We start from the raw sequence: 23,953 nt of genomic DNA, 5'->3' as shown, positions 1-23,953 counted from the left end.
TATCGCTTTCCAAGTCATCAAGAAGGCTCCAAACTGTTAAGGAACCCAATGAGCCAATCACGTCCGAATTTCACGTCTATCTCATGAGCACGCCTAGTCTTCATCGCCTCAACTGCTTCAACGCATATGTTCTCTAATACTTCTGTCTTCCGCGAGGGCAACTCCTTCGCAACTTCTCCAAACCATGCGAGAGCTCTCTCGATAAGGTTGCTGTCCCGCTCAAAGTCCGCGTGCTGGACATCATGTAGGTTATTGGCAGTCAGAAGTACCATTGAAGAGATGTAGGTACAAGTCGAGACCCTTACATATTAGTGTTAGGTAAGTCTCGTTGCGAAGGGATGACTTACCATTTTAGCCAGCAATATCTTGGCACAACGTACTCGAATAAGATCATGAAATCTCGTGCTTGTCCTACCAATGAGTTCCAATCGCTTGGTAGTTGTGATGTGCCCACTCCTCTGCCATGATCACGCAAAACACCGACCCATTGCTCATCCCAAGCATGTGCCCTCGTTATTAACATCAAGGATAGGAGACTATTTGTATGAAGAATGCAGAAGAAGGCACCGATTGTGGGGTTGTTACTCGTAGTTGCAACGACGGCAGCAGCGCCAAAGTCTGATGGCACCAAGGCTTTCCAGTTGTTCAGTGCGAGCACGATATTCTCTCTTTTCAACCTTCGTTCTTCGGGTGTCCGTTTCCAGGCGCGAGTTGAATAGAGGTGGTCGTAGATGTCACCCTGAATGCTGGCAAGCTGGACTCGGGCGAGGAAATAGTCCATAGTTGTGCTACCATCGATACTCGTGACTACACCAGCGTCAGAGTCACCGCTACCAAGAGTATCGAATGACATCGGGAAGTCAAGGTCAATGTCCTCGTCGTTTTGGATAGACGGCTGTTGGGCTCGGAGACTAAGATCCTTATCAACGATGTATGCTAGCCAGAAGACGCGAGCATGCTGATGTCTTTCAACGGGATCAAGATGTGCAGAATATGCGCGGTTATGTAGACCGATCTTGTGTACGAGACGCATCGCTGTTGAGATCAAGACCAAGGCCGGCGTAGAGTCGTGCCCAGTTTGCAGCAGCATAGCCATTCCAATTAGCGTCTGAATGTTGATGAGCTGAGTCTGACTGAGTGTTATGGCCCACAGAACCGATTGTGCGTGGCTCAGATAGCTTTCTGTAGTGCCATACGGAGTCCCAGCATAATTGCTCTCAGGCATCTGCTGCAGTGCCAAGGCTAGCACGACATTGATCGCAGCCCAGACGACGGGGTCGCGCTGTTTTGGTTCTAGAGCGTACGTCTCGCCAACAAGTCGTAGAAGAGTGTCGGGGTGAAAGAGGGGCAATAACGAGTTAACAGTATTTAGATAGACGCCAATCATGTGCATCGTCTGCTGTAGGGGCGGCAGTTTGAGAGAGTGGCGTATCTTTCTGACTTGAGCGAGGTCATCTTGGAAGTCTGCCTGGGGCGGCGCTGCGGACGCGACGGATACGCTCTCTATTGCTTGTTTGTATTGGGCCTACACTTTGGCATCAGTCTGTGTGCGCCGCAAGGTTCTGCAATATACTACCAGTTGCTGCTGTAGCTCTTGCATCTGGGCTTGGAGGCTCCGGATTTCATCCTCTTTCTGAGGTTCATCATTTTGCAGAACTTTAGGTTTCCACTTCCTGCTACGAGCAGTGTGTGTACAATTCGTCTTGTAATTGACACAATTTGAGCATTTGGGCTGCAGTCCATCACACTTGATCTTTCGTGTATAACAGAGGTCGCACGCCTGATCGCCAATTAGCAAGTTGTCTGTATATGCAGAAGAATATTACTTTTCTTGGTCGGTTGATCGGTTGCATATTGAGCTTTTGATAGCGAGAATCAGCTGCGAAAGGTATAAAGTGGTGACAATGCTTCCATGGAGGGAGGTTATAGTGGTTCAGCCGCTTCCGCGGAAGCGGAGCTGGCTGACAAACCGCATATTTCTAAGGATTAGCTTTCCCACGACTCCATTCTTTCCGCGACTATGCCATTTTCGGCTTCCATGGAGGTTTCACTTCCAATCCTCTTCTGCCTCAGTCATAATAGAGCTGATGTGTAATGATTTCCATGGAGTAGGCGGAATGATTCAACCGCTCTAGTAAGCGATCCATGGCAAAGAAAAAGCTCCAGCCGGAACTGGCATTCCTATAAAATCCCCGAATTACCATTCCATTGAGCATCGTCACAACTACTTCAATAGATTCATTGCAAGCAACCTTCTTCAAGAGCAACCATGGATAACTTGATCTCTTTCACTAAAATCTACCATAACAAGCCATACCCCTCCATTGACCCAACTCGCCCGGAGCTCAGTGCAGCCGGTAAATTTGTCACCATCACTGGCGGCGGGACAGGTATTGGCAGGTCAATTGCGATCGCCTTTGCACAAGCCGGAGCATCAACCATTGCTATCCTCGGGAGACGTCTCGATAGACTTGAGAGAGCTGCAGCCGAGATCGCAGAGGCCAGTGGGGGCAAAACAAATGTCATTTTTGAGGCCGTTGACATCAGTCAGCGCAGCAAATTAGATGCTGCGGTTGCAAACCTAGTCAAGAAAGCGAATGGCACCAAGATTGACATCCTCATCAGCAACGCCGGTGTTTCTCCCGATGTAGGAGCAGTCGTCGGTTTCGATGAAGTTGAGTTTCGTCAGGGCATTGAACTCAACGTCATCGGCGCCTTTAACACCCTCCAGTCCTTCGGGCCATTCCTGACCAGAAATGCCTACATCTTCAATACATCAACCGGATTGGTGCATCTGAGGCCGATCGCTCAAGGTTGGGCGTATACTGCAGTCAAAGCCGCCGTCTTCAAGATGTTCGAGTACTTGCAGGACGACAATCCTGAGTGGCACGTTGTTCAGATTCAGCCCGGCGTCATTCGTACTGAGCTGAATGAGAGGTTTGACATTGTTGGGCAAGATGATCGTAAGTCACCTTGAATATTTTTGTATCACTAGCTGATTGATTATATAGCTGCGCTTGCGGCTCAGTTCTATGTTTGGCTTGCGTCACCCGAGGCGGAGTTTCTGAAGGGCAAATTTGTCTGGGCGAACTGGGATGTCGATGAGCTAAAGGCTCGCGCTGATGAGATAAAGAACTCTCTTCTCTTCAAGATCATTCTCAACGGTGTACCCATGTGAGGGACAGGCATGTCACATGTCCCTGCGTTGCCGGTGGCCGATCTCAAATTTTGTTACGACAAGAACGATCAGTGTTATTCTTCACATAAAATTATACGATCGTGAAATTGAATCAATATCTATTCTCTAAATCTTTTATGGTAGGGTATCAACGTATAAAGGACTATCTCCAACTTTGCAGATATTTTCTTAGCGAGCTTCGGCTTTTGCCATAAAGCTTGCACGACCCGTGGACTCGTCGAAGACATTATATCCGATATCAGCTGCATTTGGCGGCGTGTATACTAACAAATGTTAGTCAGTAGTCCAATGCTAAGTTATCGAAGAATTGGAACTTACTGTGCAAAGAAACAGCCACTTGGGTAGGATGAGGGTTATGTACCCGGTGAAGACCAATGTCGTCTGAGATATATGTGACTTGATCGGCTTGGTGGGTATTGGCGCTCTTGATTGATAGAGGACGCTCCTCACAACCCTTCTCGGGCATGTTGTAGATGGTTTCTGTCAACTCGCCTGCCAGCACTTTGAGGATACAGTGGGCATTGGCGTGGTCATGAATTGGTGATCCTTTTCCGGGGTTCCAGACTAATAAGAGCTTTGTGGGGTTAGCATTGCAGACAGATGTTGATCTAGAATACTTACAATATTGGCCTTGTGGTTGATGTTGACAATTGCATTGCGTGTGTAGTTCTTTTCTGGGCAGTTGTGATAATAGCGTGCCCAGTCGTTAGGGTTTGATGTGTATTTCTTGGCCAAGGAAATGAGGTAGTCCTCATCTATATCCTCGCAGCCAATGCCACCCTCCTCACCGAGATGGGCTTTTACGTCCCGGACAAAGTCGTCGAGCGAGTAATTTTCGGGCTCTTCGAAGTCTGTGTAAGAAGTAAAAGCTTGGTGAGATGATTGACACGGTGTAAGTGGCAGAGGAGCGAATCGTGTAGATACTGCAGCCATTGTGATGGAATTCCAATGTTTCGTATTGAGTGGACCGGATAATAATGTTGGGCCTTGAGGTGCAGAAGTGTACCTGATTGTTGTGAATTGCTTAATTACAGTTCAGTCTGAACAATGTTATCAAGGTGCTATCTATAATAGAGCCGCATCTTCAATCGCCGAGCCGTCAATCCGTGTCCATTGTTTGCAAGTACCTTCGGGGTTTCAAGCGCTGCCTTGATTGGTCGGCAGCCAAGAGTTCAGATAACGGCAATGTCCGCCTGGGTCTTGTTCGGCGATTGAAGACCCTGCACCAAAATAGAAACATTCTAACCGCAAGTTGAGCCAAGCCACCTTGAGAAGCAACAAAAGGAATGTACTATGTTCGTTACAGATGTAATAGTCAAGAGTTCAAACATCCGTTCATTTTGACTTGTGTATGAGAACAATGCAGAATGATGAATGGGAAAGTGAACAATCAACAATGGGATTCTCGGCTTTGAGATTGTAGATCATGTGGATATCTTCGGCTTATCGGTTGTTATCGACTGGCCAAAAGGTGGCCAGGTGTCAGCTTATCAGAGCATTGACCACTCACAAATACGAGTCAGATCATCCTGTCTCCACTCAACATTCCTCAACTTCGTGTTTGCTTCTGCCATTGAGATAGCATGATACATATGCACATTCACTCATTCAATTATTTCACTATCTAATCTTATTCTGACCGCTGAAGACAAGATCATATGCTTGGGGTAATCTATCGATCCTACCTGAGGCTCACGCCGTGGTTGCGCAATCTGTCCTGATCAAACCCTGCATATCTTTCAATCGCCGACTCACCCGAATCCACCTCCTTCTGATATCCCATCCTTACCGACTCACCACAGATTATCATGACAGTCTCAACGAACGGATCAGTCAAATCAACCGGCATAGCAAGTCTCGCCTGCGTCGTCTGCAGAAAGCAGCACCTCAAGTGCGATGCGGGGAAACCCTCGTGTTCGCGTTGCAAAGAGGCGGAGCAAGTATGCTACTATGAACCATCGCGACGGGGTGGACGTCGCAAGAAGCATCGATCGCCAGCTGAGGAACTTCAGCAGAGGAATAGACAGCCCGTGATGCAGGCTTCCCAAGGCGATCAGCAATCTTCATATGTGGATTGCGTAACTGTGAATCCTATCAGCTTACCTATTACACCAACATCGTCTTCCCAGGAATTACCGCCATCTGGAATAAGCCAGAATACAGCTACCAGCAATGACTTGGTTGGAAGTGTCACCCGGCATACCCGTCAATCACCCCAGGACGAAAGTGTACAAACCCAACGACGGATTAGCGACGACCAAACCCCTGCTCAACAACCTCAACCCCAAAATGACAATGTCATGTCATATCTAACCCATCTTGACCCTAACATTATTGCACAAACCTTTGGCAGCAATAGCTTGGGAAGTCTCAACACTCCTGTGCAGCCTTGTTCAGATGGAGACCGTCTCCTTCGACTATACTACGAGAACTTTCACAATGCCCATCCATTCCTCGTTCCAAGTTCGGTGTTCACGTCGCGGAATTATCCCCCGTATTTGCGGCGCATGGTTGAGTTTGCTGGTTCTCATTATGCTTCATCTGGCCCAGACGCGCAACTACGCGCTGAAGTCGCGACTGATATGATGTCCGCCATCGAAACCTCTACTTACATGGTTCAGTCGCTTTTGATCTACTCTATCCTATTGTTCTTTAGCCGCGATCTCGACACCGCGAACAGAACGTTTGGACAATGTACACAAATGGCCATGGACTTGGGCATGCATCTCGAAGACTTTGCGTCATCGAGACAACTCGATAATCCGATTGAGGCCGAAAGTCTCAGGAGAACTTGGTGGGAGATTTACGTTACCGACATCTCCATGGCTATACCTCCCAAGACAATGATCCTCCGATGCAGTAGTACGCCGCCCAAGGTTCTTTTGCCGTGCGAAGAAGCATTTTATAATGGCCGATTGGATATTCCTCCGTCACACCACGTTCTTGAGTTCAAGAGGCGGGTACTCTCGACCGGCGACGTTGCCTTCTCATCGTTCAGTTATCGCATTGAAGCTGCGACGATTCTAGGACGTGTCTTGCTTCTAAATCAGTTGAAGAACACAAGTCACGACCATACACAGTCCATCGAAAATGCTCTTTTGAGCTGGTCAAACCACCTGCCCTCTGGAAAGCTGGAGATCGTCGACTCGTATGGAAACATCGATGAGATGATGTTCCAGGCACATATGATCATCGCCTTGGCCAGCATGCTATTACATCTCCCGCGCAGCAACTTGTACCCACTACTAGCAGACATCAAGGACCCCTTCCTACCTTTTGGCCAGAACCATCCTCTTTCATCGTCAACGAGTCTTATCCAAGGTATCAAAGCAACCGACGCTTCGAGAAGGATATCAGATTGTATATCGCTCTGCCCTAATGTCCCAAAACATACGCCTTTCGTCATTCCAGCGCTGGCACTATGCGGCTTCATCCAAATCGCAACCTCTCAAGGCCATCCCGACGAATGCTTTGAGCACCACTACAATCGCGTCACCCTCGTTCTCGGATGCCTCAAGAGCGCCCGGCGCATGTGGCGCATGGCAGAAGCAGAATACGACCGTCTTCGCTGCTGCGCTTCAGAACTCATTGCCGACGCCATGGATAGGATGAATGCACTGCCTTTGTCGCAGACAATACCCAACTCATCTTCTTCAATGCCTACAACATCTGATCAGGGAGGAGATCTAACATTAGTGTCGCCGGCGCGAGGGAACGCTGATTCGGGATTACCAAGGTTTGATCCTTTGTTTCTGGATCCTGTTTGTTATGATTATTCGTTGTTTAGTGCTTTGCCCGACTTTCATAGCTCTTAGATTACGGTTTACTGTTTGGAAAAGTGGAAAAAGGATACCCTGTAAGGCGAAATTGACTCTACTCATTTTTGGCGCACCCATGTGCGATCTTTTCTCAATAAATAATTTCTGAAGAATGTCTCAGAAAATGCCTTCCGATTGACCATCACGCAGCTCCCAAATTTTCAAGGTCGTTTCATTGGTCGTAGGGTACACCTAATAGTGCTAAGCGCCAGAAGGCATTCTGTCAGGCGTATTCACGGCCTCACTACAGCCCATTGTATTCGAAGATTTCCCGCAAGGCTCCTCTCTTCCTTTCGTATCGCGTAAAACAATTTAGCGAGCACCAACTCATCGTATAGTTCTTTAATACTGGTCTTGCTTCCTAGTGCTTCTTGATCCATCTTCGCCAATATGTCCACTCGAGACCTGTATCAAACCCCGCTCGACACCTCAAAACCCGAGATAAGGCTACTGGAGATAGTTGAGGACAAAGATGTCGTCTCTTGTAAATTACACACCGTCACTTTCAGCAAACAGCTTCATTTTGCAGCGCTGTCATATGTATGGGGCAGCGCAGCTGACAGGGTCAACATCAACATCAACGGCGTTGAAGTTCCCGTTTCAAAAAGTCTCGCCCGCGCCTTGAAGGAAGTTCGAGGCTATTGGAGGTATGAATTTCCCGAAAGAGATCAATCCAAGTTCAGAATCTGGGTCGACGCTGTTTGTATCAACCAAGCCGACGCTGCAGAACGAACTGAGCAAGTCAAGCTCATGCGCGACATCTACTCATCAGCTGATCTTGTACTCGGATGGCTAGGCTCTGATGAAAGTAATAAGGTCTTGAGAGCTGTCACAACCATTATGGTGTTGAGCAAAGCCTTCAGGGCAGCAAAGTGGGATGTTGATAAGCTGATGGATCTGGAGTGGCTAAGATCTTGTGGTCTTACAAATGAACCTGAATGCGACGAGTTCTGGTCATCACTAGATGACCTTGCGTTACTACCATACTGGCGACGCGTCTGGATCTTGCAGGAAAATGTCCTAGCCTCAACATTGTTCTACATTGCTCCACGAGTCTGTATCGAGTACAGCTCTCTCATGAACGTGTGCCACCTGTTCGAGATCCTTTCCATCAAGCTGAATGAGAAACAAGCTACGAAACCCAACTTTGTCCCAAGCCATATCTGGATGAAGTTTTGTCCACCAAAGGGTACCGGTTTCATCCAGCTACGAAACATTCTCCGATTCGATATCGCCAAGACGATGTATAAGGAAATACTTACAGAGAGCCAAGAAGAGAGACAGCGTACGGCGGTTCAACTTTCGGTATTTGGTGGCACGCTTGAAGCTACGGATCCGAAAGATCACATCTATGGCCTGCTGGGTCTCAGTTCATTGCCCCTCAGACCAGACTACACCAAGAGCGTCAGAGATGTGTACGTGGACTACTGCAAGGCAGTACTCGACGTAGTCGGGAACAGCGACAAGAGAGCATTGCAATTTCTACGAGATGCTGGCTCTGGTGTATTCAAGGATCCTCTTGGGTTGCCATCATGGGCTCCGCAATTTCCTTCACGAGCAACTGATAACCCGACCCTCATATTTGATGGAGAGTTCAACCTTGTTCGCATCTTCCCTGGCATTCCACGGCCAACTATCTCGGATGCCAAATTACATTTATCTGGCGTGAAATTGCAGACGTTGAAGAGGGTTGGAGGAAACCCAGAGATCCAAAATCTGCAGAAGGGAGGTAGTCTCGCCGATTGGATACAAGACTACATCAGTCGTATACCATTATATCCAACCAAGATTCCTTCAATTTGGGCACTTTTCTTAGTTGTTGCGAGGATGCAGAAACTGGCACTGGATACACCGAGCATGTTGCTATTGCTCAACTTCACGACGCGACTAGACCTCCAAATTCCAGAGAGCGATCAACCACGAGGTGTTGCAAAATACTTCCAGACACCTGAAGCTGACGGCCTGTCTGTAATGATAATTCAAGATGGGGGAAACAACCCTGAAATGATGGGGTGTATTTCGCCATTGTTGGGCGGGCCTGATGAACTAAAGGCTAGGATGTTTGACGTCGATGCCCAACAGGTGTTTATGATGAAGCGAAACTATCATACTCGATTGTTTGAGACTGACGCCGGATATCTGGGAATGGGGCCACAGAACTGTGAGGTCGGAGATGTCATTTGTATTGTGGATGGGTATGAGGATCTTGTTCTGTTGCGGAAGCGTGGAGATGATCATGAATACGTTGGACCTTGCATAGGTTATGGAATTACGGATATGTATATTAAGAGGAAAGGTGAGGATGGCGAGATAGCAGTTGAGACGTTTCATCTGGTGTAGGTTGAGCTTATTCAGAGTACTATCGACTGGAGCTTAGCGTGAGACTGGCTTGTCTTTATATACCCCGTGATGCCAATCTCCACCACAACCCACTACAGCAGGCTCTAGCCTGTTATCTTCCGTAGTATAGTGGTCAGTATGCAAGCTTGTCACGCTTGAGACCCGGGTTCAATTCCCGGCGGGAGAGATCCAGCCACCTGCGATACGCAGGTCATTCTTTTTGTGACTTTTTTTTTTTTTTTTTTTAAATTTTATCCTAAATACGTTCTTGCTTCCCGCCTAGGTATATGCTTCGAATTTGATGTAACTCTGTTCGCCCTCACATTTTTGCCAACATGATGGCTCTTGTTTGGCACTCTCTGTCTCCAGAAGCAAGCCTGGTTATGGCATCCCACAAAATCGTTTCTCCTTCATTGCCATGACCAGTCTGCTCCGACACGGTATATAAAAGCTTTGCAGCCATTGCATAGCCTTGAGTAGCTAAGCACCACTGCGGTTGGTCAATCCCAACTAACTCTGCTCGTTCGACCATTTCAGAGGCAAGATCCCAGGTCAAAATTTGGTTATTAGCATTATAGTATGCGGCGTAGATGCTACCATGAAGAATCTCAATCGTTCTGATCCCTGTCTTTGTGAAAGAGTTCTCGGCCTCTTGTAGTACATTCTCATAACGAGAAGTGAGTGCACTTGCATGCAACTCTTGGCCGTCGAATCTTTTGAGATACTTAGACCACATTGAAAGCACGACGGCATTGCCGAACCCAACGCGGCGTTCGAGAGAGCGAATTGTTCCTAGGTACCCAACTCGCAGGATCTCCAAGCGTTCTTCGGTCGGTGTCTGGCGTAGGACTTTCAGTAAGTTTGGAATTGGATGCCCACTGGGATAGTGTTGATGTGCCAGGAATCGAAGGAGGTCCAAGAGGTACTCAAGGAGGGCAAAGTTATTATGAAGCTGTCCAGTCTGGTGGAGTCTGATACAAATTGGCCATAATACTATGATCATTCCACAATCATTGCTTCCAACCACATTCTTCAATCTTTCACATAAGATGTTGAAGGTCTGCCGACTCTCTTCATATTCCCCATCCTCTAAGAAAGTAGTGACTCCAAAGCACTCATCGCTTATTTGCTGCCATACTGGCGAGTGATCAGGGACTCCCAAAGGGACAATGATATCGAACAAGTTTGAGGAGAAGTTAAAGGTATCAAACAAGCCGTATACAAAGACCTCTGAAAAGCGCATGATGGCTCGTTGCTTGGTGACTCCATCGGATAAATGTGCATCCGTAGATGGATGCGGCCGAAGTAAAGGCAAGCTAGATCGCGAGGGAATGTCGTCCACAAGGCGCCTGGGTCGCGTTCGGGGAGCATTGACTGTTGAATGAGCCATTTTCGCATCGTTCTCCCTCTTATTCTTGTTGAAGTTCGAACCCCACTTCTTGAAATGAGTGGTGTACATTTTCGGCCTGGGTTGATTTAGTTATAGACCTTCGTAATTCTTGGTCATGATACTGACGTTGCATCAAATCCAAAGCGAGTCTTCATCTCACATATGAGGGCTTTCAAAGGCTGCCCTTGGGTGATGTAGATCTTATAGATGTCGTCCCTCTTCTCTTCCCACTCTTCAGAACTCGGGCCTTGAGTAGTCTGCTTTGACTCTCTATTTTCGATTAATGCTGTTGCGCTTGCTGAATCCATGATGGAACGCTGAACGGGTGCTTCATAGAACTTCTACTCATCTGAGGTGAGGGGGGAAGATCGAAGATCAAAGACTAACAAGGAGCCTCAAAGATATGGAAAATTTATGCGCTGAAAACCAGGTAAATCATTATTGGCCTGCTTAAATTACCTTGCACTATGCACTGCTGCCCATTTGTTGTCCAGCAGAGTCATTTGTATCTGAACTCTCACACCTATTGGTCTGTCTATATTTCCATGCATTTAGTGGCACTGGCTATTACTTGCTGATAGGCCACTTCAAGTCGCATTGCGTTGTGATAAGCAGTGCAACAAAAGCGATTGGCGACGTAAGCAGCCACCATAGACAGCGCTAGCATAGCCATTCACTGGGTGGGTCAATCTACCTTTGAGCCTCCAATACCTTTCTCGTACTGACGAAGAAACATGCTTATTCTGGGGCCCCGACTTTGCCACTGGCCCTTCATGTATGCATTACAGTGACATATACAGCACCGGATTTGAATATTAGCTAATCCGGTCTCTGTCCATGACCTTCTCGAACTATATATTCATCTGGGTTACCCTCACAATATTGCCTATTCTTCACAATCTCAACATATCCTTCACTGCTATATTCTGAAGCATGAGTGGACTTGAAATTCAATCTTCCCATGATGACATCCACAATCAGGCCAAACCTGAACTCTGGGGGAAGCAGATACAACAAGCACCTCAATGCATTACACTCATGGCCAAGTGTAAGCTTCTTTTATCTAAAGCCTTGATGGAAGGTCTTGAGGTGTCACCCAATGGATCCGAGTACTTACTGCGATCTCCTCGCCTTACATGATATTATTAACAAATCAACAGGCACGAACCACTTCTGGTTGTGATGGGGCGTTTTTGTCGTATGGGCGAGTCAACATTCAGATCAACTGCAACACGCATGAAGGCAGTAGGTCGCCTTACCAACGACATGTGGAAGCCTGATGGCACTGTGAGTGATTCTATCCTGAGTCTTATTCTGCAACTGGCACTCACGATGATTTTATCAGCTTGATTCAGTAACGAAACATATCAATATAAAACCTTGCCGAATGAGAGACTTGCGTTTACAGTCTCATATGAAGTCGGGCCTATCCAAAATAGGCCAATCTGTCTCCGAAATCTCTACTGTGAAGGATGATTTCTCGAAATGGATGCAAACAACAAACAACTTATTAGACTGTCTACAAAAGAAGACTGGTGAGTATCTGCCCCGCGTACGAGATCCCTCAGGGGGCAACTGACTCGAACTCGGCCAAAACCGAAATCTTCAGCAAGAAACAGAAAGCAACATCAATATCTTGGAAAGGGAACTAGGAAGTCTCGAAATAGGTCTTGTAACCCTAATGGAATCTAGAGAAGCACTTCAGAGTTCTTTTGAAGAACCCTGGGGAGCCAATGGTGAATATTCAAAACACATCGGAACTATGTGCTTGATATCTGACCGTAACTATAGTTTCTGGGCAAGTCAGTCCCGTTATTCTTGCGACAATCATGGCGTCCAAAATCTTGGAACCTTCTTTGGGGCCTATTGTGCGACTGGCCTCACAGTGGTGGTTAGGATCGAATACCAGAAAACTGGAGCAACAAATTAGTGTTCTCAACACAGCACTGTGCGAGAACCGGAGTGAGAACGAGTCTCTGGTAAGTTGTGTTCTAATCAGCTATTTAAAGTCGTAATTAATTTCCCTGTTAGGAAGAAATGATAAAGATTTTGAAGGATACTGTAGAGGACCTCGGTGATCTGCAAAGAGAGATCGTAAGATTTATGGATTTTTTGATCGGCATACAGGACATCGTGGCGACAGTCAAAGATGGCGATGACCGTGTCTTGATAAAAGATCTTACTGCGCAAGACATTGATGACATGAACGACGACCCGCAGCTAAAGAACGTAAGCGTTAACCTATGAAGAAGTCGCTTGCTTTACTTACTCTCTCAGGACTATCTTCGCGATGTTTCCCTCATGAAGGAGAGACTTTCTATCGCATCCAGGGCAACAGAACTATACAATGAGCTATCGGATAAGCTCATAGTTCCTGCCATCGACTGGGTTGGGGGCCTGTCCACTCTCAACATGTCTAATGAGTCTTATGGGGAAATGGAGCTTGAAATCAAGGCTAAACGATTAGAGTTGTCAGAGGGAGCTGAGCAGTTGATCATGAAGGTATGCATCATGAGCTTCATGATGTCGTGTGATAGAACTGACTTTTCGTAGCGGGTTGCTAAAATTGGTATTGAACTCAAAGCCGACTATCCGCAGGCAAATGTAACTGAGCTCACAGAGGATATTTCAGAGGAATTCTAAGAAAGCGTTAACAACTAACCAAGAATGATCAGGCGTGTATGGCCTGACATTTTAACGGAGGCACTTTGTATCTTATGTTATATATTAAACCAAATTGACAATGTTTGTATGATCCGTAAGGGACAGGTGTTGATCGGTCATAACTTTTTATTTGGTTTCTTTATCATAATGTATCGCCACTGTTACTTATGAATGGCAGTGAGGCTGGTGGCGTGGCTTTCGTTAAATCCTGGAAATTACTAAAGTTTAGGATCCTCCTCGGCCTTTGCAACCGCTTCCACGTTAGACAAAATAGACTCCTCCAAGCTTGTCCAACCAGGCCGACCGAGCTCCTTCAGAAGCTGCTCAGCCTTATCTCTCGGCTCGATCTCATTGGGGTCCTCTCCGCCTGAGAAATTCTCTGGGAATGTTCTGTTGGGAAAGTTCTTTCTGAGAATATCGAGGATAGCGTCCCAACTGAAGCGACCGGCGAAACCAAAAATACGCTGTTCCTTGACATGATCGAAGACAGCAGCTGCAACATGAAGTCGGCCTGTGTCCTGGACATCAATGAAGTATTCTATGTCGATATTAGTAATTGATCTTTTTTTCATACATGCTCTAGACTTACGAGGGACGACAAAGCCGTGGAATGGTGTTACTTGGCCCTTGAATAGCAGCACTGGGAGGCCAGAGCTACTAGGATAGCCTTGATTCTCAACGTCGACCGATGGACCCCAGTTGAAGTTGGGAAGAACTTAGCATCAGTCAGTCAGTGATCGCAATATAAATTTCTGTTAGTTGTCTTACCGGTATTGACGACCAACTCAGGTTTCTCGCTATGGTGTTCCTTGTGATACTTCCAGATAGCCTGTTCCGCCTGTGCTTTGCTGGCAGCATACACAGCACCACGTCGGTCGGGGGTGTAAGGAGGATCAGCCCAAGCCTTCTTGATGGCACCTTCAGACCAGGTCTCTTCAGTCACCTTGATACCGGGGACATCGCGCTGAGAAACGACGGCCGCGGAAGATGATGAGGTGAAGACGAATCGCTTCACGCTGGGCTCTGCATAAGCGGCCTTGATTGCCGCGACGGCGAAGTCAATGACGGCAGGAATAACATTGTTAGGATCAGCGTCCATAGACATGATTGAGGCGGTATGCGCAATGACAGCGGTTCCTGTAGTTCTTGTTAGTTGCATATCACTTTACCGATGCAAAGAACTGGTTCTTACCCTTGGCGGCCTCAGTCAAAGCCTTGTCATCTGTCAAGTCCGCTACCGCAACAAGCTCAAAGTTTCCTTGGCCATATTGTTTATCAAACGCAGCTGTGAGCCACGAATTCTTCTCGACATCGCGAACAGTACCGCGGACCTTGTAGCCATACTCGAGGAATTGTTTGGCGACATGAGAGCCGAGAAGGCCGTTGACTCCAGTCACGAGGACTAGCGAGCCTTTGGGAATAGCGGGGTTATCGAGAGGAGCCATTTTGTGAGATGCCGTTTAAATGATGAGAGCAACTAGAACTGATTCTATCGTGTGGATACTTGGCGCATTTATATACCTCGCTCCTGAAGGAACTCACCGCATAGCCCCCCGCACGGCTGTTGATGCAATATGCCCTTAGTGTGACTTGATTGCCCGCAAGTCCGCTCAGAGTTTCTTACGTTCTGGAGCCCTATCGGCGGGCGTAATGCCTGATTTGTGCTGGTGCTGCGCGCTAAGTTTCAATTTATAATCTTCCTCGGTCGGCTAGATTGAAACACCCGGGACGGGTTTATGACTATATGAACGACAGGATTACTCATCAATCTCTTCTGGATCATCATGGCGATTAATTTGATCAATTTTGGCGACTCCGGCTTCTTCTCTCTGTATTCTTGCTCCTTCGGCATTCGCCCGCCGCGGGCTCCGCCTTTCCCGCGGCGAGCGAACAGTGACTTCATGCCTTGTAACAGGGATCTTGAGTCGTCACAAAAAAGCCAAAATCCTCGCACTAAAAACTCAACCGATACAACATACTGTTTCAACGGGCTGATACTGGAGGGCCTAGGGGAGGAAATAAAACTCATACCTTAAGCCTCACTGATAAAAAGATTTAGGTAACTTAGTATAAATTTAGGATAAGTTTAGGATACCTTTTGTGGAGCTTATTTTATCACCCTAAACTCAGGTCTTACGTTATCTTGCTCCCTCAGGAGGGCCTCGAGATATCAACGGCATCGCGTCCCCCCTAGCTTTGACTGTATTGCTGAAACCTTGGAGTATTTCCCAAGACTCCGAAGGCATGTGAACGTGGTCGAGTAGTAGCGTTCATCAGCCGTGGATCCAGCGCTCCCGGCTGCACCGTGTGCATTCTTTCGGCACTTCTTAGGTTCTTTATCTAACCGCTGATCAAACGTCATGCAAGGAAAGTCCAGTTATGAAGTGACATCGAACTTTATCAGCCTCAAATTCCAGACCACGCTCATCCAATCAAGCAGCTTGATACTCAATTGACAGCTCAGTCTGACAAGCCGTGCTCAAACTACGCTCTCTTGATCAAACTCCCCACTCGTGATCCCAGCTTCAGGAGATCACGATATCAGCTGATACATCTTTTAAAAAATATTAATAGCTCGCGACCATACTGGATCTAGGCCAGCCTCATTTCTCCGCATTCAGCGTCTTCTCCATTTTGCAGTTAGAGCTTTCCCCAATCTCGGATCGTAGGCGATTCCCCCGCAAGCCCCCCTTCAGGTCTTGGCTTTTGATCGTTTTCACGCTTATTTGCGCCGCTTTCATCATACCTCAAGCCACGACAATTTCCAAGACCGATACTGCATCAGGCCTTGGAGTTGATGTAATTTGTAACCACCAAGAAAATCACCAAGACATGGCTTAGGCTTCATTGCGTCATGGCGTGAAACGTTGCCACAGAGAAGCTACAGGATGCTGGAGGAGATGACGATGAATGCTTGGCGTTACATATGACCTGACAGCAAAAGTTGATATCGGAGTGATTGATTTCGCAAAATCACTTATGTTATCGGATAAACCAAATCAAGGCGCAAAACATAGGCACTCGACTTGTGGCGGACGAGGGTAACCCTTTTATAAAGCCATAGTCTGCCTGTGAAGGATAGCTATGAGTCGGTATTCGAACGTCAATCAACCCATGAACCTACTGATATCACTCTAAATGGTTGCTTTGCTAGTTCTCAGTCTTGGTCAAGTCTTTGTACGAGCATGTACGAGATTGGCCGGATCAACTAGTGCAAAATTGAGGTTCTCACCTATGCTTTCTCTGGAGGACTATAAGCTTGCCGCTTTATCTGAACATAAACCCATTTGCTTCAAAGACAATCATACGGCGGTGCTACGTATTTCATATGACGTGGTGGCACGGGAAAACATACAAGCCAGAGATTGGACAAAACTTTTCAAGCTAGATTGTCTATCTAGACTTCATCCACCAAATCTTATCCACAAATATGAAGATTGCAACTCCTTCAATTCAACTCGAGAGGGAAAGCAGACTGAAGTCTTTAGAGAGTGTACATGTATCGAGGGTTGTGTTCGCCGAGCTCAGCAATCTCCTCCTCAGTTTTGCCCTCCATGCGCCAGTCCTCCTGACCAGAAAGCTTTCTCTTATTGAGACGCTTGAAGTGGAGGTAGACGGTAGTGTGAATGCAGACAGCAAGGGCAAGCATGCCAATAGAGGCACCGTAGCCGGGACGATAATGGGGCTCGTACTCGTTGCTGAACAGGAAAGGGGCGGCAACACCAGCTGAGTTTCCAATAGTGATGAAGATACCACTAGCGAAGGCACGCTTGCCATATCGTGGCTGGTTGACAGTGATCCAAGCCATGCCAGATCCAGAGCCGGTCCAAAGACCAATAGCAACAATGAAGCATCCAGCATAGCTCATGGCAGTGCTCTGGTTGGCAATCAGAAGAATGTAGCCGATTATCATAGTCAAACCTCCTCCGATACAGAAAAGTCCTCGCTGTTGGGTTCGGTCGCTGATATTGGCACAGATCAGATAGGTGAAGAAGCCCACGGCGTACACAGGAACTGTGAGACCTTGGACTTGCTTATCAGTCCATGAACCCATCTGCTTGATGATGGTTGGCAAGAAGACACTGAAGCTGTACAGGACAGAGTGACTGCAGTACTGAGCAATGGAGAGGGCCCAAATCGTCCAGTCCTTGGCTCCAGCGATGACGTCTTCCTTGTGCATCTCCTGACCAGATGTTGTTTGACCAATCTCGGCTGCTCGCAGGTCCAAGAGGTTCTGTCGGTCCTCCTCAGTCAGGAACTTGGCGGTTGCGGGAGTATTTGGCAGGATCCATGGGATGAATACAGCTGTCAGGACGGTGGGGATACCGTTGATGGTGAGGATCCATCGCCAGGCTCGCCACCCAGCAGCACCCTCTCCTTCGCCATCCCAGTTGTCAAGCTCACCGATGCCGAGGGCAACAAGACCACCGACGGCTCCAGAGATAGCAGAGATGGAATAGAAGTAGGCGTTGCGAAGTGAGATGTGCTTCTTGTGATAGAAGGTGGTCAGGTAGAGCCTGCAAAGGTTCGCGGTTAGATGACTATCACGAAATGGAGAAGTCCAACACTTACATGATGCCTGGGAAGAGACCTGCCTCAAAGAAACCGAGAAGCAGGCGACAAGCAACCATTGAGCCAAAGTTGTTGACGAAGCCGGTGCAAATGGCGACAATACCCCAGAAGAAAACGAGACCGGCAATGTATCGGGCAGGCTGAAGCTTCTTGATGATAAGGTTGGAGGGAGTTTCAAACAGCTAAGAGCTAGTTAGTGGGCTGTCTCATGAGATGGATATGGTATTGATGCAACTTACACAGTAGGTAACAAAGAGGATGGACACGCAGATTTGGAATTGGTCCCTTGTCAGACCAAGCTCCTCCTCGAGACCGTAGAGACGAGCATTGCCAATACTAACTAAATCGAAATATCAGTATTGGTAGGGCTAGATGTTCCAGATCAGACTCACCTCGATCCATGAAGTTCATGAGGTAGATCCAGCAGACACAAGGAATGATTCGTCGATCAAGCTTCCTCAAAATACGCTTCTCCGTCTGCTCACTAACATAAGGGACAGATCGCTCGTTGGTGGGACCATCACTCTGAGTAGCAATGCCGCCCTCCTCCTCCTTGGAAGGAGAGTGTCGATCACTAGAACCGATCGACATGGTGAAGAGATGAGAAACAGAAAAGCTGGAGAAGAAGAATTGGCAAGGAAGGGGTCTGGAAGAAGAAAAGATGCAGGTGCAGAGCGAGACCACGCGACTGGGACATCGGGCTCCTTTTTTATAAGCAAGAACGCGTGCGTGTGTCGTAATGTAATGGTTGCAGCAAAGACCGCGCGGGGTATCAATGCCCAGACATTCTAATCCAGATTACGAAGGAAACCCGGTCCAAAGGGAGGATCCTGGAGTCTCCCCAGACCGCCAAGAAGAAGCAGTCATCGTCTGTGGATTCTTTGGGGGAGGGAGAGACAAGAAGTCGAAAGCTGGGGATACAATAGGGGGGGCTAAGCTTTTGCGGAGCACGCGGAGTAAATCCTGTTACGACGGGAATACCAATTTCGCCAAGCAATAGCCAAGGTGTTAGTGGGTGGGAACGAAAATGAATCTGATACCCACACAAAACATGAAGCATTGGAGCTCGTTATCAGGTGAGCATTACCCCAGCGACTTGGCGGAACTTGGCATCTTGTATGGGGAAGTCATAATAACGCATCCCAATCTTGGCGAGTAAGCTTGGTTGGTTCGTCGATGCTGTTTGTTGCTCTTGGCTGCCAATGACTCGGTCAAATGGAATGCACTCTTATTTAGGCAAGATGATTTCAATAAAACTTGGCGGTTATATGCAGACAAAAAGCCTGTCTCTGCTGTGTAAGTGATGACATCTCTTCCAAGAATGACAATCTTTGCCTCCACGTGCTGGGAAGGATTGTGATATTCCCTTTCCCCTCATCCCAACGATGCACGCTGATGCTTTTAGCCTTTAGATGACACGTGGAACTCGCGTGGTTTAGATTCTCTGTCCTCCCTGATCCTGGTTTGTCTCTCGTTAGTATTTTAGCTAATGAATTTATCTTTGTTGTATGTAAGAGTTTACAAGATCTGACTCCTCATAGGGCGGGCTAAAACAAGGCTCGGGTGGCAATTCTCCGATCACGTTTATGGCCTTTCTCCGCATCCGGCAATCAATGTCCGATGCGCTAGACGAGCCCTAAATTGAGCCTTAATTTTCTTGCTATGTTACTGTCGCTCTGCCCAGACAATCAATTACAGCATCACAGTTGGGGTTTGTCTTGGAAGCCAAGAGAGAGGCGCCCATCTTCCAAGACTTTGTTACCGAGGTTTTGGACAGATCTTGATCCCGGACGAGCGGAGCAAATCAAATCTGATTGAGTTGTTGGGGGTTGTTTCGTAATGTAATGCGCCCAGGCGCTGATGATGCTTGGTTGTCAAGATGTGAGATTCGCAACATTGCAGATTTGACAGATGTCACCTTTAGCAGATCATTACTATATAGCTATACATCAACAAATTAAAACTCCGAATATCATTTGTAATGGGAATGGGGAGTTTTCCATCAAAGTCCATAGCTGTTTTCTTAATTGCTGATTGAGCGTTTGATGATTCGACAGTGACGTTTATGGGAATAACATCGAACCCACTGGAAGCTGTTCAACCCGCCAGCTACCTAACAACCAACGCGCTTACCTTCTTTGCGCGAATACTGATTGGCCAAAGTAACAGCCTTTACCATCCATGTCTTCGGCTACCGGCGTTTTAGACCCCATCGCCGCCCGACGGCTCATTCACCGTTTCCGGGGCAAGCAAGGTCTGGGGTTACAGTTGTCAACATGGAAATCTTGATCCATGCGATGTCCCTTCGGATGTGATGATTCAGGACTCGGAGTTACGGTGAGCCAATTGACGGGCGCTTACCTCAGTCTAGAGAATGTCTTGGTAGGTGAGATATGCATTTCTCAACAAACCAAAGGTTACATGCGTTGCTTGGCAATAACCCCTACCATCAACACAGCCCCCGGGGTTCGTCATTGGCGGTTGCATGAGGTCTCATCTCCACTGTCCAAGCTGATGCAAAAGAAATGGCAATAAACTGATGAGATGGTCACTTATGCTCCGTAGCACGGCCCTCAAAAGGTCCACTATCACGGAATCCGCTTATCTGCCCCAGATTATAACGTTTAGGAGCAAGATGCTTTGTATCAAGATTAAGTTGCCGTATGAACCCCAAAAATGGGTACAGGATCTTGGAGAATGGCTTGGCGAAATGCTTATGTTGTACAGCGTGGCGTCAGGACTGGAAATGAAGTTATGTCTCACGAGCGAGGCTGAATCTGTGCAACATCCTAATTTCGATACGAATTTCCGGGCGCAAATCGCGAGAAACTATTTTTGAGCCTTTCAGCTTGTGTCTCGGTTCTTTATACACAGCAGCGGGCTTTGCTAGGCTGTTGTTTGAGCGCGCTTCGTGAGTTCAGGTCGACATTGCGACCGCACCAGCATTTGCCAGCATCTATCATGGCCCAACGAATGAGTCAGGGCGGTCTATCAAGACCTCATGAATGATCTGTGATAAGATACCGGGCCGTTACACAGATAAGCTATCGGTTCCGGGCCGGAACCGATATTTCCTTTTGAGGTTCGATCAGCGAAAGGGACTACACATGACAATCGCTAGCGCGACGCGTTACCTTTGGAGGCAAGAGGGGAACCGCGTTTTATAACCTCCGAAGGCAAGGCTTTGGTGACGTTTCCCCTCTCTTGGGTAATACATTGGGGCTTTTGGTGGGATATCATGAACAAAACTTAATAAACACCAACCGGGCCGGCCGTGAAGTTTATCTTGCATCGTCGATGTCATTAGAAGGCGCATCGTCATCGGTCGCTTACCACCGCACTTTGTCGACTTTCTTCTGTTCATATATAAACTTGGGAGTTCTTGGTGATATTTTATGGTCGTACAAAGTCACGCCGCCAGTAAATTTGTGCCTCATAGACAATCGACACCGCTACAATGACCGCTGCATCGCCTCATCCGTTTGACCCTCTGTCGCCCGAGGAGATCTTGAGGGTCAGTCTTTATCGATGCATAATCCCCATTCTCAGCAACGATAAGCTGAGATATCTAGGCTTCACGCATCGTGCGCCCCCACTTTGGCGATCATGACCCCAACTTCCGCGTCATCACTCTTCTTGAGCCCGCCAAGAAGGAAATGATCACGTATCTCGAAAAAGAACATCTCAATCAACCTACCGACCATACGCCAACTCGCCATGCTCGAGTGGAGGCATCCATTAAAGCTGAAACTGAAGGGAATCAGCTTTTTGAGCTTATCGTCGATCTTGACGCCGATAAAGTTGTCAAGAAGCAGCATGTCGAAGGGAAGCATTCTTACATCGATACTGATTATATGAAAGCTGTTGAAGCTGCTTGTCTCGCCAATGAAGAGGTTCAGGCTCTGATAAAGACTCTTGATCTACCTGAAGGAGCGACTGTTGTTGTTGAACCGTGGGCTTATGCGACGGATGGCATGAATGATATGACCCATCGAGTCAGCATGGTAAGCTGCTCTTTGCTTCGTGTGTTCTTGGTATACTAAACCAGAGTAGTGCTGGTTCTATGTACGGCTGTTGGAAAACCCCAATGCGAACTATTACGCTTATCCTTTGGATGTATGCGCCGAGGTATCCGAATCTCTTAGGGTCATGAAGGTATATCGTCTACCAACAACACCAGACGAAAGAGCGAACAACGTAAAGCGACCATTCGATCGCCGAAGAATCCACTCTGCTGCAACTAGCGAATATCATCCCGATTTGCGACCAAGCCCCAGGACTACTACCAAGCCACTGCATGTAACTCAGCCCGAAGGTCCGTCATTCCATATCGAAGGCAATCGTCTGACCTGGGAGAAATGGGAGCTCCGAGTTGGCTTCAACTACCGAGAAGGTCTCACTCTTCATGACGTTCGATATGATGGTCGAAGCCTGTTCTATCGCCTTTCGTTGGCTGAGATGTTCGTACCATATGGCGATCCACGAGCCCCATATCCACGAAAGGCTGCGTTCGACCTCGGTAATGATGGCGCTGGTATCAATGCCAACAATCTACAGCTTGGCTGCGATTGCCTTGGAACGATTAAGTACTTTGACGCTTATCACAACACGTCATCGGGCGAGCCTCTAAAACTACCCAATGTCGTCTGCTGTCACGAACAGGATGATGGAATTCTGTGGAAGCATACAAATTTCCGCACGAATGTTCCAGTCGTAACTCGTTCTCGAATCTTGGTCTTGCAGACCATAATCACTGTTACCAACTACGAGTACATTTTCGCTTGGCACTTCAGTCAAGATGCTTCCATCTTCTACGAGGTTCGGGCAACAGGCATTCTGTCCACTGCGCCAACCTCCATTGATCACAAAGGAACGTATCCTTATGGAAATATCGTGGCGCCTGGAGTTATGGCACCATATCATCAGCATCTTTTCAGTCTTCGCATTGACCCTGCGATTGACGGCCATGCCAACTCACTCGTGGTCGAAGAGAGCAAGCCACTTCCCATCGACGATCCTGCCATTCATAATCCCTTCGGCGTAGGCTATGTGACTGAGAGTAAGGCCGTCGAAGAGGAAGGCGGCTTTGATCTCGATTTCACAAAAGCGCGAACCTTCAAATTTGTCAACGAGAACAAGATCAACCCCATCACCGGTACCCCAGTCGGCTTCAAGCTCATGCCCTTCTACAGCCAAATGCTTCTCGCACACCCTGAATCCTTCCACGCCAAGCGCTCGGAGTTTGCGGAGCATGCGGTGTGGGTAACCAGGTATGAAGACAACGATCATTTCCCCGCGGGTAAATACACGATGCAATCAGCCGGAGGCGACGGCTTGGCATCTGTAATTGCGAGGCGCCGAAACACCGGAGTTGCTCATTCCGTGAGGAACGAGGATATTGTCATATGGCATACCTTCGGCTCCACTCATAACCCGCGTATTGAGGATTGGCCCGTCATGCCGAGTGAGAAGATGATGGTTGGCTTGAAGCCCGTGAACTTCTTCTCTGGAAATCCGGGGTTGGATGTCGCGCCTTCGACGCAGGAGAAGAATAAGAGTGTGCTTTATATAGGAGAGGATAAGAAAGACTCTACATGCTGCAGTTCGAAGCTCTAAAGGCTATTAATGGTTATATCATAGTTGTGACAGGATTCTTGACGAATAGAGGTCTCGGAATCGAAGTCGTTGGTTTTTCTACTTTCATCTACGTTAACTCAGGGCAACGTATTGTACTTGAGGATAAACTTGATATGTTCTATACGTGGCTTGTTTCCAGCTTACAAGTAAGCCTCAAATGAAAGACCACGAATGTTGCCCAATTGCTCAAGTTCTTAGCCGACCGTAGGTCTAAGCTTTTCCTTTAAGCTGATCAAGGGTTGGAAAATGTCGAGATATACTACCCTTCGGATAATATTTAGCGTGGTCGAAGAATGCCCATGCTCTTTGTCGGTAGATTCTCCTCTGTAGGTC

At 47.6% G+C, this 23,953-nt stretch overlaps 9 protein-coding genes and 1 non-coding gene across 10 annotated transcripts; 6 read left to right on the top strand and 4 right to left on the bottom strand.

The window, feature by feature from the left end:
- Positions 1 to 17: 17 nt before the first annotated feature.
- On the bottom strand, positions 18 to 1,393 carry J7337_007562 (uncharacterized protein; the record flags this gene model as incomplete). The annotated part of the gene is made up of 2 exons (XM_044825208.1): positions 18 to 300; positions 348 to 1,393. The coding sequence occupies 2 exons, from the start codon at positions 1,391 to 1,393 to the stop codon at positions 18 to 20; spliced, it is 1,329 nt and encodes a 442-aa protein (XP_044680865.1).
- An 876-nt stretch (positions 1,394 to 2,269) lies between these two features.
- Positions 2,270 to 3,178, top strand: J7337_007561 (uncharacterized protein; the record flags this gene model as incomplete). Its single annotated transcript, XM_044825207.1, has 2 exons — positions 2,270 to 2,963; positions 3,012 to 3,178. The coding sequence occupies 2 exons, from the start codon at positions 2,270 to 2,272 to the stop codon at positions 3,176 to 3,178; spliced, it is 861 nt and encodes a 286-aa protein (XP_044680864.1).
- Positions 3,179 to 3,367: 189 nt separating this feature from the next.
- On the bottom strand, positions 3,368 to 4,132 carry J7337_007560 (uncharacterized protein; the record flags this gene model as incomplete). Its single annotated transcript, XM_044825206.1, has 3 exons — positions 3,368 to 3,462; positions 3,518 to 3,773; positions 3,821 to 4,132. The coding sequence occupies 3 exons, from the start codon at positions 4,130 to 4,132 to the stop codon at positions 3,368 to 3,370; spliced, it is 663 nt and encodes a 220-aa protein (XP_044680863.1).
- An 875-nt stretch (positions 4,133 to 5,007) lies between these two features.
- On the top strand, positions 5,008 to 7,014 carry J7337_007559 (uncharacterized protein; the record flags this gene model as incomplete). The annotated part of the gene is made up of 1 exon (XM_044825205.1): positions 5,008 to 7,014. The coding sequence occupies one exon, from the start codon at positions 5,008 to 5,010 to the stop codon at positions 7,012 to 7,014; it is 2,007 nt and encodes a 668-aa protein (XP_044680862.1).
- Positions 7,015 to 7,407: 393 nt separating this feature from the next.
- J7337_007558 (uncharacterized protein) lies at positions 7,408 to 9,357 on the top strand (the record flags this gene model as incomplete). The annotated part of the gene is made up of 1 exon (XM_044825204.1): positions 7,408 to 9,357. One exon carries the CDS (start codon positions 7,408 to 7,410, stop codon positions 9,355 to 9,357), a length of 1,950 nt encoding a protein of 649 aa, XP_044680861.1.
- Positions 9,358 to 9,472: 115 nt separating this feature from the next.
- Positions 9,473 to 9,544, top strand: J7337_007557. The gene has a single exon. It is a non-coding gene; the product is annotated as a tRNA-Asp (tRNA).
- A 3,032-nt stretch (positions 9,545 to 12,576) lies between these two features.
- On the top strand, positions 12,577 to 13,390 carry J7337_007556 (uncharacterized protein; the record flags this gene model as incomplete). Its single annotated transcript, XM_044825203.1, has 4 exons — positions 12,577 to 12,726; positions 12,779 to 12,976; positions 13,025 to 13,249; positions 13,301 to 13,390. 4 exons carry the CDS (start codon positions 12,577 to 12,579, stop codon positions 13,388 to 13,390), a joined length of 663 nt encoding a protein of 220 aa, XP_044680860.1.
- A 239-nt stretch (positions 13,391 to 13,629) lies between these two features.
- Positions 13,630 to 14,856, bottom strand: J7337_007555 (uncharacterized protein; the record flags this gene model as incomplete). The annotated part of the gene is made up of 4 exons (XM_044825202.1): positions 13,630 to 13,949; positions 14,001 to 14,126; positions 14,180 to 14,548; positions 14,604 to 14,856. The coding sequence occupies 4 exons, from the start codon at positions 14,854 to 14,856 to the stop codon at positions 13,630 to 13,632; spliced, it is 1,068 nt and encodes a 355-aa protein (XP_044680859.1).
- A 2,039-nt stretch (positions 14,857 to 16,895) lies between these two features.
- On the bottom strand, positions 16,896 to 18,574 carry J7337_007554 (uncharacterized protein; the record flags this gene model as incomplete). The annotated part of the gene is made up of 4 exons (XM_044825201.1): positions 16,896 to 17,928; positions 17,984 to 18,165; positions 18,223 to 18,323; positions 18,376 to 18,574. The coding sequence occupies 4 exons, from the start codon at positions 18,572 to 18,574 to the stop codon at positions 16,896 to 16,898; spliced, it is 1,515 nt and encodes a 504-aa protein (XP_044680858.1).
- Positions 18,575 to 21,440: 2,866 nt separating this feature from the next.
- Positions 21,441 to 23,599, top strand: J7337_007553 (uncharacterized protein; the record flags this gene model as incomplete). Its single annotated transcript, XM_044825200.1, has 3 exons — positions 21,441 to 21,497; positions 21,556 to 21,987; positions 22,037 to 23,599. The coding sequence occupies 3 exons, from the start codon at positions 21,441 to 21,443 to the stop codon at positions 23,597 to 23,599; spliced, it is 2,052 nt and encodes a 683-aa protein (XP_044680857.1).
- Between the last annotated feature and the right edge of the window lie 354 nt (positions 23,600 to 23,953).

The sequence above is a fragment of the Fusarium musae genome, chromosome 5, assembly GCF_019915245.1.
Source record: "Fusarium musae strain F31 chromosome 5, whole genome shotgun sequence".
Taxonomy (NCBI): Eukaryota; Fungi; Ascomycota; class Sordariomycetes; order Hypocreales; family Nectriaceae; genus Fusarium; species Fusarium musae.
This window is presented reverse-complemented; position numbering and strand designations above follow the sequence as displayed.